Raw genomic sequence first — 13,434 nt, 5'->3', positions numbered from 1 at the left:
CAATAACAGGTTGGATAATGTTTTCCCAGGGCGTGTATGACTCTTCCAAGTGTGAGGACACACAGAGCAGAATGAAGCCATCTGCTGGCTGGTGTTCCTGGAAGGATGTTTTGGGAAAACATGTGGTGTCAGACAACCAGCCTTTACAGTTCAGGTCTTTCACACAGATGCCTCTGGATGCGAAAGCCGCAAACAATATGCTCTATCCGACTGTGCCAGGCACTCCACAGGGGAATAGAGAAGCCACCCAGCATTTGTAACGTTACAGGGAATGCTCATTTATAAGAGTCTCTAGTCCCAAACCATAAATTGGGTAGCAGGGTAAAACTACACCACATGCTCACCACTGGCAGTGTGTGAAACTCGTCTGACTTTATAGCTATGCTTCTGGTAAACTGTACCAAGCTGACCTTCTGGTGGGGTTCCCATCAGACTAACGGTGGGCTGAATGAATGTTGTTGGAGTCTCGGGGGAGGGGTGCTATGCTGAGAATGGCTGAGTTAGCAATGCTTTGGAGCACAGGGAAGACTGGAAGGAACATTCCTTCATCTTGGGAGAGAGAAGGGAAATCCCCAAGAATTTAGGGAAATCAAAACGCCAATTTTCTTGTTCCGTGTTTGGGAAACTATCCTCGTCTGGAGGATTGTTCATACCAGAGAAGATTCACCAGTACTTCAGGCCCTGAGGCATGCTGGGTGGAGTCCTGGCCAGAAGAGAGAACCCAAAAAAAAGTTCATTAGTACCTACTAAGGACCCTGGGCCGCAGAGGCATGGAAGGGAGAAGATAGAAAAAGGCTAGAGAAGCAAGCATAGGGACGAAGAGAAGCTTGACCCTGTCCACTCACTGGAATCTAGTGACTAGAAAAGCTGCTGGAAGGAATCTCTGCACACATTATGCAACCTCTTCTGCCGGGGGTCTGGTCCTCACTCTGCACTTGCCAGTCTAGTTAACAGTTTTTTAGGTTCCTATGTTCCTGGGTCTCTTCATAAGCAAAAAGGAAACTGGAATTCCTTCTCTTACAAGGTTGTTATGTATGAGAAATACATCACCATGGGGTCTCAAGCAAAGTGAACACTTACTAGCAAGCATAGTAGGCTTATGTCAAAATCGATGTTTAATTCTTTAGTAAAAGAATCATCAAAGATTTTTCTTCTAAAAAGTAGGCTAGAAGAATATTTGAAAAATATGTGAGGGGAAAAAAGCAAATGTACAAGACTCTTAAGTGATTCACTGAGCTTTTGACAAGGTGATAGCCATCGTAGTCTGGTGTTTATCCCCTTGACCGAGCTGTAAAATACACTGCCCTGTCCAGCACTAGAAAGCATGTCCTTACTTATCTGCTGAAACTTTGTAATCAGACATCCTTTGCAGACCACTTTTCTCAAGTATCAAATGATAACAAGGAACAAGACCTTCTTTCTTCCAAATAGATGGCAGGAAATAAGGAGACACCATCTGTCTTTTCTCAGGTTGGAAATTACTTTTTTTTCTTTCTCACTGCCACACAGTTGGAATCTGATAAGTCCCAGGCTGCCTGGCCCTCTTTAGCCATTTGAATTTGAAGGCTATCAGGTGGGATGAGGTCTGGAGCCAACCAAAATGGTTCATTTCCCAAGTAAAATTAAGTGTAAAAGTCTCCCGCTAGAGTAAGTGCTCGTGCTCAGCTGATGGAGACCAATTTTCCAATTCCAGACCCTCTCTATGCCCTTTTGGACCATTGTTACAATCAGGAAGATCTTGGCTGTGGGTGGAGAACTTGGATAGACAGGAAAATTGCAGGCCCCGGAAATCTCTGTGGCCGGATCTGCCTCAATCGGTGAGCCAAGGTCTTTCTTGTGGTTCAAGTGTTGCATGAAGTTTCCTGCCAAACCACTTTTTCTCAACTTCCCACCACCTTGCTCTTCTTCTGCATCTGCGGGAACAGAAAACCAAATCACCATGCTCCGGGCCACAAGCCCTATCTGCCTCTGCCCATTGATTCCTATGATGGACAAAATTGCTGTCTGTAATGATAATCCCAGCCACTCCTTAATGGAGCATGAAAGACCCTCACTTCATCTTTCCCTGCCCAACCATGATCTTGGAATCAGTTGTTGGTAGCTTGGTGTTAATCTAATTCTTCCCAACCAGTGCCCCATTCACAGTGCAATCGACCTTCTTTCCTATGATTCATCTGGGTGGGCTCAGAGAAAGCTTAACTCACTAGAATTTCAACTAAAGGCAAATGTTACTAAGAGTACATCTCCCCCAAAGATCTGGTGACAGCAAGTCCAACAGAGAATTTCAGGTGCACTTGAAATCACTGAGACATGTCCTCCCACCTCACCACATACACACACACACACACACACACACACACACACACACACACTGCCACCGCCACCTCCACCACCACCAACAACAACCAAGTAGACAGCTGAGAGGCAGAAACAGACTGTTCTCTTCTGTGTACTCCAGCGTTTATTTCCATACACCATACTCTCTCAGTACTGAGTGAGGCTAGAATGTGTCTTGGCGAACCCAGAACCTCTCTGATCTTTTGCCTGGGTCACTTCGACACCAGTTGCTCACTTTTGAATCATGAGTTAGAAGAACATAATGCATGATGACATTCTTCAAGCTTCTTTTTCCTTGCCTCTGCATTACACAGTGTGTTCCATGTTCCTGCCTTCAGAGCATGATGAAAGAAGGTATCCCTCCATATAACCAAAGAAGGCATTTTACTCCCTCTCACTTCCCTGCTAGGTTTCGGGTGGTAGTAAAAAGGTTGGTGAGAAAGGCATGAATCTAATTGCCTCCTTCAGGCAAGGTGTTTATTAATGCCAATAGCCTAGAGGAGGCAGAAGAAAAATCTCAGCTCCCTACCCTTCCAAACAAAGCAAGGTGTGTTCTTTTAAGGTCCTTAGGAAAAGGAGGAGGTAGAAAACGGAAAGGGAGTATACCACAAGAAATAGGTAAGGTCCCTTTGTATGACCAAATTACATTGAAAGATCCTATTCACCCAGTGATTTGGGCCAGCAGCAAGTACCTGGAAAGTCCAGAGCACATTTGAAGGTAAATGGTAGAGGGGAGAATTTCACAGAACAAGGGCCTGTTTAATCTGTGGCACATGAGATGCAAAGGGCTGGCTAATGCATGACGGTGACGCTGCCTCTGACTCTGAGCAGGAGGGAGGCCGGTTATGGTCTTGTCAGCCCCCTCTGTTCAGGGCTTAGTTTCCTGAAAGTCCTGTTTCTCTACTTGTATGACATGCGTTTCTATTTCCTAATCTGTGACTATACTCCCATACCTAGTTAGTTCCAATCTTTTAGAAGACTGTCTAAAAGCACTATTTGCAGAAATATTTTGCTGATAATTGATTAGTTATTGACTGAAGCACTGGTGAGGGTCCACTATGGCAGCACCGAGAGCACGTTGTTTCTGAGGAGCAGGGCACAGTGACATCACAGCAGCCAACGCACCGAACGGTGGGCCCCACAGCACCAGCGACTGTGTCCCCCAGATGAGAAGAAACCCCATGGTGTGGGAAGAAATAAGGTCCAATCTCAGGTCACCCAGCTAAACCCCGGAGGAGTTCCCAGTTCCCACCAGGTGCTTGGTTGCCAGCTCAGAGCCACACACCTGAGTGATCTGATCACGGTCCCAGACTGAACTGTGGGCCCCACAACACTAGAGAATGGATTTTCCAGTTGAGAGAAAACCCCATGGTGAAGTAAGCAATCAAGTCCGACCAACCTCAACTCACTCAGCCAATGTCTCTCCCTTCTGCTGGAAAAGTTCCTGGGTTCCTGCAGGAACTCAGTGTGGAACCACATGCCTGTGCCTGCATGCTCTGCTCACCATAACAGACTGAACTGTGGACCCCAAAACACCAAAGACTTTGTTTTCCTGTCCAGAAGAAAACCCACAGTGAGGGAAACATCAGGTCCAACCTCAGGGAACCCAGCTAATCCCCAGAAAACTTCCTGGGTTCCCGCAGACTCATGCCTGAGTGCTGTACTCATCTGCCACTGATTAGCTCTTGGGTACTGGGACACAGAGCCCCAACTTCAGACCTACTGATGCCTGGAACCCATGGGATCAGCCTTCAGACACTGCTTCAAAGCTCAACCACTGTCTCCCTAGCTAAACCAACCAAACCTCGGGGCTCCCCGGTTATTCAAGAGGGCTGCTCCCAGCAAACACAGTATATGAGCATCAGCAGGTCATTAAATTCAGAGCAAAAAAACCAGTGGCAGGGCAGCTGTCTCTGGGACTTCTGGTGAGACGAGAGCTCCCGGGCTCCCAATGAGCCCAATTAGCCCACAAGACAATACACCTGAGAAGAGCTATGGCAATTCCCTGAGAAGCTCCAGCCATTCAGTAACCATACCCAAAATGCTGAGGAAAGCTGTTCAAGAACAACCATCTTCCTGCCAAGATTACCCACCCACTCCAGGACTCCAGCAGCCACCAGAAACTAACAGCTAACACCTGAGACAGCCAGATGAGTAGAGGCCAGCATAAAAGCACAATAAAAAAACAAAAAAAAACAATATGGCATCTCCAGAACCCAGTTATCCAGGGGCAAGTAGACCTGGATACCCTAACATAAGTGAAATTCAAGAAGATGACCTTAAATCTATGCTTACAAAGATGATAATGGAGGAAATGAATAAAATCCATAAAGAAATACAGGAAGATGAAGTCAAAGACATTATGAACATTGATGCAAAAATACTCAACAAAATGCTAGCAAAGCAAATCCAAGAACACATGAAATATATCATCCACCATGACCAAGTAGGCTTAATCCCAGGGATGCAGGGGTGGTTCAATACATGGAAATCCATCAATGTAGTTCACCACATAAACAAACTGAAAGAAAAAAAAAACACATGATCATCTCCTTAGATGCTGAAAAAGGATTTGATAAAATCCAACACCCGTTCATGTTTAAAGTCTTGGAGAGATCAGGGATACAAGGCACATACCTAAACATAGTAAAGGCAATATACAGCAAGCCTATAGCCAACATCAAACTCAATGGAGAGAAACTTAAATCAATCCCACTGAAATCAGAAACAAGGCAAGGCTGCCCTTCTACATAGTACATGAAGTCCTTGCTAGAGCAATAAGACAACTAAAGGAGATCAAGGGATTCAGATCAATAAAGAAGTCAAAGTATCACTATTTGCAGATGATAAGACAATATACCTGAGTGACCCAAAAATTCTACCAGGGGACTCCTACAGGTGATAAATACCTTCAGCAAAGTGGCTGGATACAAAATTAACTAAAAAAAATCATTAGTCCTCCTGTATACAAAAGACAAATGGGCTGAGAAAGAAATTAGGGAAACAACACTTTTCACAATAGCCACAAAAAAAAATGTAAAGTATCTTGGTGTAAGTCTAACCAAGCAAGTGAAAGATTTGTATGAAAAAAAAAGACTTCAAGTCTCTGAAAAAAGAAATTGAAGAAGATATCAGAAGATGGAAAGATCTCCCATGCTCATGGCTCAGTAGGATTAACATGGTAAAAATGGCCATCTTACCAAAAACAATCTACAGATTCAGTGCAATTTCCATCAAATTACCAACACAAGTCTTTATAGACCTTGAAAGAAAATTTCTCAACTTCATATGGAAAACCAAAAAATCCAGAATAGCTAAAACAATCCTCTACATAAAATATCTTCTGGAGGTATCGCCATCCCTGATCTCAAGCTGTACAATAAAAACTGCATGGTACTGGCATAGAAACAGACTAGTAGATCAATGGAATTGAATTGAAGACCCAGAAATAAACCCACACACCTATGGACACCTGATTTTTTATAAAGATGCCAAAACCATACAATGGGGAAAAAAAGACAGCATCTTCAATGAATGGTGCTGGTCTAACTGGATGTCTACATGTAGAAAAATGCAAAAGACCCATATATATCACCCTGAACAAAATTAAAGTCCAAGTGGATCACAAATCTCAACATAAAACCAGACACACTAAATCTGTTGGAAGAAAAATTGGGGTAGAGCCTTGACCTCATTGCACAGGAGACAACTTCCTGAACAGAACACCAACAGTTCAAACTCTAAGATCTACAGTTAATAAATGGGACCTCATAAAACTGAAAAGCTTCTGTAAAGCAAAGGACACTATAAACAAAACAAAACGACAGCCTACAGACTGGGAAAAGATCTTCATCAATCCTACATCTGACAGGGGGCTAATAGCCAGAATATATAAAGAACTGAAGAAGCTAAACACCTACAAACCAAGTAATCCAATTAAAAAATGGGGTACAGAGCTAAACAGAGAATTCTCAACAGAGGAACATCAAATGACAGCGAAACAATTAAAGAAATGCTCAACATCCTTAGTCATTCAGGAAATGCAAATCAAAATGACCCTGAGAAAAAGCCTTTCACACCCAACAGAATAGCTAAGATCAAAAACTCAAGGGATGATGCATGCTGAAGAGGTTGTGGAGAAAGGGGACCTCTCCTCCATTGCTGGTGGGAATGTAACCTTGTACACCCGCTTTGGAAATCAATCTGGCACTTTCTCAGAAAATTAGGAATAGTTGTTACCTCAAGATCCAGTTATACCACTCCTGGGCATATACCCAAAAGATTCCCCATCATTCAATAAGGACATTTTCTCAACTATGTTCATAGCAGCTTTATTCGTAATAGCCAGAATCTGGAAACAACCTAGATGCTCCTCAATAAAGGAATGGATACAGAAATTGTGGTACATTTACACAATGGAATACTACTCATCAATTAAAAACAAGGAAATCATGAAATTTGCAGGCAAATACATGGAACTAGAAAAGATCATCCTGAGTGAGGTAACCCAGAAACAGAAAGACAGGCATGGTAAACACTCAATTATATGCAATATTAGCCATATTACATAGCCATACTAAAATCTACAGATCTAAAGAAGCTAAACAGTAGGGAGGATGCTTAAATCTCATTTCGAATGGCAAACAGGTTAGACACCAGAAAGAGTGGAAGAGAGGAAACAGGATGGGAGCCTACTATAGATGGTTCTCTGAAAGGCTCCACCCAACAGGGATCGAAGCAGATGCTGAGACTCACAGGCAAACTTTGGGCAGAGCCCAGGAAGTCTTATGGAAGAAGAGGGAGGGAAAGAGAAGGGCACAGAGGGGACTGGACGCCAACAAAGCTTAAAAAAATCTGAGCCCAGGGGTCCTGCAGAGACTGATGTACCAACCGAGGACCATGCCACATGCTCTCTCTCATTTACGGTACCTAGCTCTGAATTTTCAGATATGAATACATAACCTGAAGTAACCTCAGAAACCAGAAAATATATGTATTTGATGAAGTTATTTCACTTGGGGTGATAATGGTCTCCACAAAAGTCAAAGATAACAAAAACCCCTTCTATGATGGCTGGTTTTGTGTCAAATTGACACAAACTAGAGTCATTTAGGGCAGAGAAGCTTCAAGTTTTAAAAAATCCCTACCAAACTGCCCTATGGGCGATTTTGTGGGCCAGCCTCTTGATTGGTATTTGATGTGGAAGGGCACAGCTCACTGAGTGTTACCCCTGGGTGGGTGGTCTGGATGGCATAAGAAAGCAGACTGAGCAAGCCACGAGGAGCAAGCCAGCAAGCAACGATCTTCCATGACCTCTGCTTGCATCCTTGCCTCCAGGCTCCTGCCGTGAGTTCCTGCCCCGACTTCCTTGAATGACGAACTGCAAGCTGTAACATGAAATAAACTTTTTCTTCCCTAAGTTGCTTTTGGTCATTGTGTTTCATCACCACAATAGAAACCTTAATAAAACAGAACTCGGGTCCAGGTTATGGGGTATCTGTGACAGACCCGGGCGTGTTTAGGAGAGGCTTGAAGAAGGGCTTTGGAGCCTGGGGCTAGAGAGCTAATGGCTGTTCAGAGCTCAGTGGGCCATTATGGAAACTTAGAAGATAATGCTGGCAGTGTTGTGGAGCATAGTGGTCTGGCTTGTAAAGTTTCAGAGAAAAGGGAGAGAGTCCCTTAACATTCTTTTGGGACCATTCAATATTTTGAATTAAAAAGAACCACGAGAGTGAAACCTTTTCTTTACTGGGACAGTTGATGCTAGTTCAGCTAGGGCTGAGAAGTATGCTGTGATTGAGGGAAAAAAAACAACAGCATCACTGAGGTGAAATCTGGGCAGTGTTTTCTCAGGGTCAACACACAAACAGTGGTCCAGAGGAGGCCACCACTGTAACTTATGCTAGTAGCCAAACTTGGCAATGTGTAAGAATCCCCAGGTGGTACTTGCTTTGAAGGCATGAAGTGGTCATGGAAGGCAGCTGAAGCTTGTCCCTGTGACATAGAAGCTCCGGAATAAAAAAGTCAGGGAGAGGAGTTGAGACTCGGCACCACGTAGAGGGCTCATAGTTCCTAAAGAGAACTGAATAAAGGTTATTGGTGAAGGTACAGCCTCATTGAAGTAGAGACAGCAACACTTTGGATACACCAGCACTATGGGAAAACCAGCAAGGACAGCAGCAGTTATGGAGTGGAGCCAGCCTGAGCCTAGGAGACAAGCTGTGTGTGCTACAGACGACAAAGCCTGAGAAGCAGCTTGGGCCCCTTGGAGCCCAGGGGATTGTGAGTGGATCTAGGACATGAAGCCATGAACTCTTTACACTTTGGGATTTGGGATTTGCTCTGCTTTGACCGTGACTGCTCCTTCTTTTTAGAGTAGAAAAGTACTTAACCTTTTGTTGTTGTCTTATAGGAGCCCATAGTTAAAAGACTTTGGAATTTTAGAGAGACTTTTGATAGTTTTGAGAGGCTTTGAAGATTTAAAAGGACTTTGAATGATTTAAGAGACTAAACTCATGTCTAACCAAATGCAGGGTTTTTAAAGTTATTTATGTTTTATATTGTGATATTGATATTAATATGAAATCTTGGGAATGAACAAGAAATAAATGATTATGATTTAACAGATATCTGTTTGTGGGTCAAATTGACAAGGAGTCAATTGTACTGGCTAGTTTTATGTCAACTTAACACAAGCTAGAGTTATTTGAGAAGAAAGAGCTACAATTGAGAAAATTGCCCTACCAGATTGGTCTGAGGGCTTGTGGACCACTTTCTTGACTGATAATTGATGTAGAAGGGCAGTGTATGCAATGTTTTGGATGGAGGTCCTGGATGGTAAAAAGAAGACTGAGAAAGACACGAGGAAAAAAGCCAGTAAGCAACACTCCTCATGGCCTCTGATTTCTCTAACTCCTCTCAGTGAAGGATTCTTACATGGAAGTATAAAGCAAAATAAATCGTTTCCTTCCCATGTTGCTTTTGTTCATGGTGTTTTATCACAACAGTAGAAACCCTAACTAAAATTCCTCCAGTAAGCCTACCACAAAGGGCCTCTAAAAGAGTCTAGCCAGCAGGGGATCGAAGCAGATGCTGACACTCATAGCCAAACTATGAGTGTCATAGGGCAGAGTGCAGGAAATCTTATGAAAGAAGGGAGAGATAGAAAGACCTGGAGGGGACAGGAACTCCACAAGACCAACAGAGCCAGAAACTCTGGCCCCAGGGGTCCCTGCAGAGACTGATGTGCCAACCAAGGACCATACATGGAAAGGACCTAAAACCCCTGCTCAGATGTAGACAATAAGCAGCTTAGTCTCCATGTGGGTACCCTAGTAAGGGGAACAGAGACTGTCTCTGACATGGACTTAGTGGTCAGCTCTTTGATCACCTCCCCCTGAGGGGGGTGCAGCCTTGTCAGGCCACAGAGGAAGAGGATGCAGCCATCCCTGATGAGACCTAATAGGCTAAGGTCAGATAGTAGGGAAGGAGGACCTCCCATATCAGTGGACTGGGGGAGGGGTATAGGAAGAGAAGAGGGAGAGAGGGTGGGACTGAGAGGAGATAAGGTAGGGGCTACAGCTAGGATATGAAGTTAATAAATTGTGATAAATAATAAATCAAGAAAAAAGATTCCTCCTTTAGAGTTATTCAATCATGGGAGTCCAATAAATTTCCAAAACAACATAGACTATTGCTGTTGCTCTTGGCTGTCTCCCAGAATTTGAAGGTGAATCCCTATTGCTGAAAACACCCCACACTTCAGAGGAGATTTGGAGGAATAAATCTGAATCTGACCCAGAAGCCTCCTTTCCAAAGGACTTTCTTTCATAGTACAAGAAGGCACTATGATAGATGACAATGGAGGAAAGCAACCAATAGTCCTAACCAGATGGGAGGCCTATCAACCACAACAATGACCAGATATCTGCAAGATATCTACAAAGGAACAATATTACTTATTATCTTGTCAGTAAGCAACACCCATTCATTGGCCCACTCAATAAAAGGGGATCCATCCTGCACCCTAGCCATATACCTGTGGGTAAGATCAGAGACCCTAGAGGAGAGCCTACAACTGCCATTTTCCTAGACAAAACTATTTCTAAATATATTCTAAATTCTTATCTTTCTACCCACAGATAAGTGTGCTCTCACTCCTCATTAAAGAAGCTCGTTTTTGCAGCAGACAGAGAACATTACAGAAGCCACGACTGGTCAAATGCATACAGAGATAATTGACACTGGGGTTCCTAGCACCAACTGATACATCTGTAACACAGCCCTACACATCAGGCTCAGGGAACATCACAGAAAAGGATTCAGAAATGCTGTTAAGGACCAGAGGACTAGAACATCTGCTGTGAGATTGTGTCTTCTATATATAACAGGGAAGCTTCCCCAGGACTATCTAAGCAAGACCTAAACAATTCTGACACCTATTGTCATGCCGACATGAATGAGAGAATAGGGTCCCACCCCTAGATGAAGACCTACAGGCAATTAATAGCTGCTGAGAGGGAGAATCAATTATCAAAAGATGAGCCCTTAACTGATTATCCAATACCAAGTGGTCAGCCCTAAAAATATATACTAAGCAACAATATATATATATATATATATATATATATATATATATATATATATATATTGCTCAGTATATATATACTGAACAACAGTAAATGAACTCAGCAGGTTACATTTATATATTTATTCATATATGTATATGTAACAATAATAATTAAAGAAGAAGAGAAAAAGAGGTCGTGAATTTGAGAAAGAGGGAGAGAATAACATGGAAGAAGTTGAAAGGGGGAGAAGAGAGGAATGATGTAAATACAGAACACATATGAAATTTAAATTTTTTATTTAAAAATATTAACAAATTAAAAAAAGAAATCCAGTTCAATGGCTGTGCTCTGGCGAAATGTCCCCGACTTTCTCATTTTCCAAGGCCCCGGGAAAACCCACTGACGTAATGATGAGGAAGTTACAGAGTCCACATGCACAAGCTGAGCTTCATTGAATATATTGTCCTCTCTACTCATTCCTGTATCATTTAACCGAACCTGGAAGTTTGGAGTAAAAATAAAGAGATCTCTACAATGTGGGACAGATGGGACTCCTCCAGTGCCTAAGGTAGGACTAAAAGTTACCCACCTGCCACGGGATGAAAGATCAGTCCCATCCCTCTGTTCCTCTCCCTCGCTCCCTCCTCTCCTCCCCCTCCTCCCTCATATACACACCCCTCATACCTACCCCACCTCTAAGACATTTAACTAGAAACTGAGCCGTCTCGCTGCGTCAGTTTGCCTAGCATCCCTCTGCTTTCAAATCTCCCATTTGGGACAAACTAGTAAAGCTGTCAGGTCTAAGTTATAAACTTTTAAAAATCCTTAAATCCTAGAGCCATTGACTCAAAGTTCAGAGGACAAAAAAGACTCAGAACAATTTGGGGAATGATGAGGAGAGGAACAGTCACTGGGAAAGGACTGGAAGGTGGAGAGCAGGAAGGGCCAAAACTAGACAGGTTTCTTCTTTCCAGTTTTCTATCCCTTCCCCCAAGAAAGGCAAGAGACTCAGAGAGACCTGAGGTATGACAACTTTATTATTCTGTAGACATGTCCAGGGGCTCAGCATCAGGCCAGGAGCTCTGCTATTCCTTGTGGCTGTCTCTATGAGCTTCCACACCCACCTTTATCATCAACACAAGGAACTCTTCGAAGTTAACTGCTTTGTCCTCATTGATATCTAATGATTCGAACAAGGTTTTGGCATTCTTATTCTGTCAAAAAGAGTTGGGGGGGTCAGATTGTAAATATATCAGAGAAAAGTCAGCAATGTCTATCTGTAGAAAGCAGCTTGGAGGACCAGCAATCCCAGCACTACTAGAGAACCCCGAGAACACAACACCTCCTCACCTTCACGTACTGAGGACACTCAGTATTGACCAGTTTCTTCAGGTCCTCCTTGTAGAGGGCATGATGATTCCCTTGCAAACTGGCATAGTTGTGATAGGCTTCAATCATGTTGGCCATGGCCTTCTCTAGCTCAGACAGCATTGTAGCTTGAGATTTGCTCACCTGAAAGGAACAGCCACAAAGGGATGGGTGCTACTCATGGCAGAGAGATGACTGAGGGGACATTCAGAAGGCTTATGACCGAAGAAGTAGCTTTGGCTGGCCTCAGATAGCTAAACCCAGAAGATGACTCTGTGTCTGATGGTAAGGGTAGGATGGAACATTAGAGGTACTTCAGTATTCAGACACACACACACACACACACACACACACGAGCGCACGCACATACACACATATCTACACATATACACACATATATACACACATACACACAAGAGTGTAGCAAACTCTCCACACTAAAACTTCCTGCCCTCTTCTACTAGATACTGCTAGAAGCCTCCACTTATCCTCATTCTACTTCCTTCATCCTCAAGCATTTTATCTGTGCTGCAAACTTGCCCAAGCTTTCTTGCCCTCTCAGAAAAGGCTGCTCCATCCACCAACCCTCCCTAAGGGAAGCCTCCAGGGTGAGATAGACTCACACAGCTCTACTTACACGCTATCACTAAGACGGAGCTGACAATTGTGATGTGCAGTTAAGTGTCAGCTGCTTTTATAGAGGAAAGCTTGGCTGGCTGCCCACAGCCTCTGGCTATGAAGACAGCCCTCTTCCCTTCCAGAGTTGACACAGCCTCTGTTTCCCAACCAGGCCCATGTGGCAATCACTGAGCACAGTAGGTATTTCTGAGTCTGAGGAAGTAGGAGTGTTGGAACAGGGAAGACATTTACCGGACAGGAGTGCCCAGCAGGAAAAATGTAAATGGGGCATAGCAGAAAGGTCTTTTCTGGGACACTGGCACCTCATCCTTGCATCCAGACAGACTCCCAATTCTGAGCCCTCTCCTCTATGGCCATTGCTGATCTATTGCCTTTGTGACCCATCTGCCTCTGAACTTAATTGAAGGTGGGGCTTGCGTGCATGTTGGAGCATAGAAGAGACAGTTTCCACCAGGTTCTCAAAGTACCAACAACCTCAGAACCATTTACACCAGTCCTAGCTGCTTGATTTTAGTACAGT

The 13,434-nt window shown here is 43.6% G+C and overlaps 1 protein-coding gene across 1 annotated transcript; it reads right to left on the bottom strand.

The window, feature by feature from the left end:
• Nucleotides 1-11,926: 11,926 nt before the first annotated feature.
• Nucleotides 11,927-12,992, bottom strand: S100a8 (S100 calcium binding protein A8). The gene is made up of 3 exons (XM_021664569.1): nucleotides 12,913-12,992; nucleotides 12,258-12,419; nucleotides 11,927-12,121 (listed from the first exon to the last, which is right to left on the bottom strand). Exons 2-3 carry the CDS (start codon nucleotides 12,396-12,398, stop codon nucleotides 11,993-11,995), a joined length of 270 nt encoding a protein of 89 aa, XP_021520244.1. The 5' UTR covers nucleotides 12,399-12,419; nucleotides 12,913-12,992; the 3' UTR covers nucleotides 11,927-11,992.
• Between the last annotated feature and the right edge of the window lie 442 nt (nucleotides 12,993-13,434).

This window comes from Meriones unguiculatus, chromosome 1 (assembly GCF_030254825.1).
Source record: "Meriones unguiculatus strain TT.TT164.6M chromosome 1, Bangor_MerUng_6.1, whole genome shotgun sequence".
NCBI classification, from domain to species: Eukaryota; Metazoa; Chordata; class Mammalia; order Rodentia; family Muridae; genus Meriones; species Meriones unguiculatus.
Note: the sequence above shows the minus strand (reverse complement) of the source record. Positions and strands in the feature narration are given on the sequence as shown.

Coding starts and splice junctions, on each gene's coding strand:
- S100a8 (XM_021664569.1), bottom strand. CDS start 12,398: ATGCTGTCTGAGCTAGAGAAGGCCATGGCCAACATGATTGAAGCCTAT. Junction 12,122..12,257: donor AGTGTCCTCAGTACGTGAAG/GTGAGGAGGTGT, acceptor TCTTTTTGACAG/AATAAGAATGCCAAAACCTT.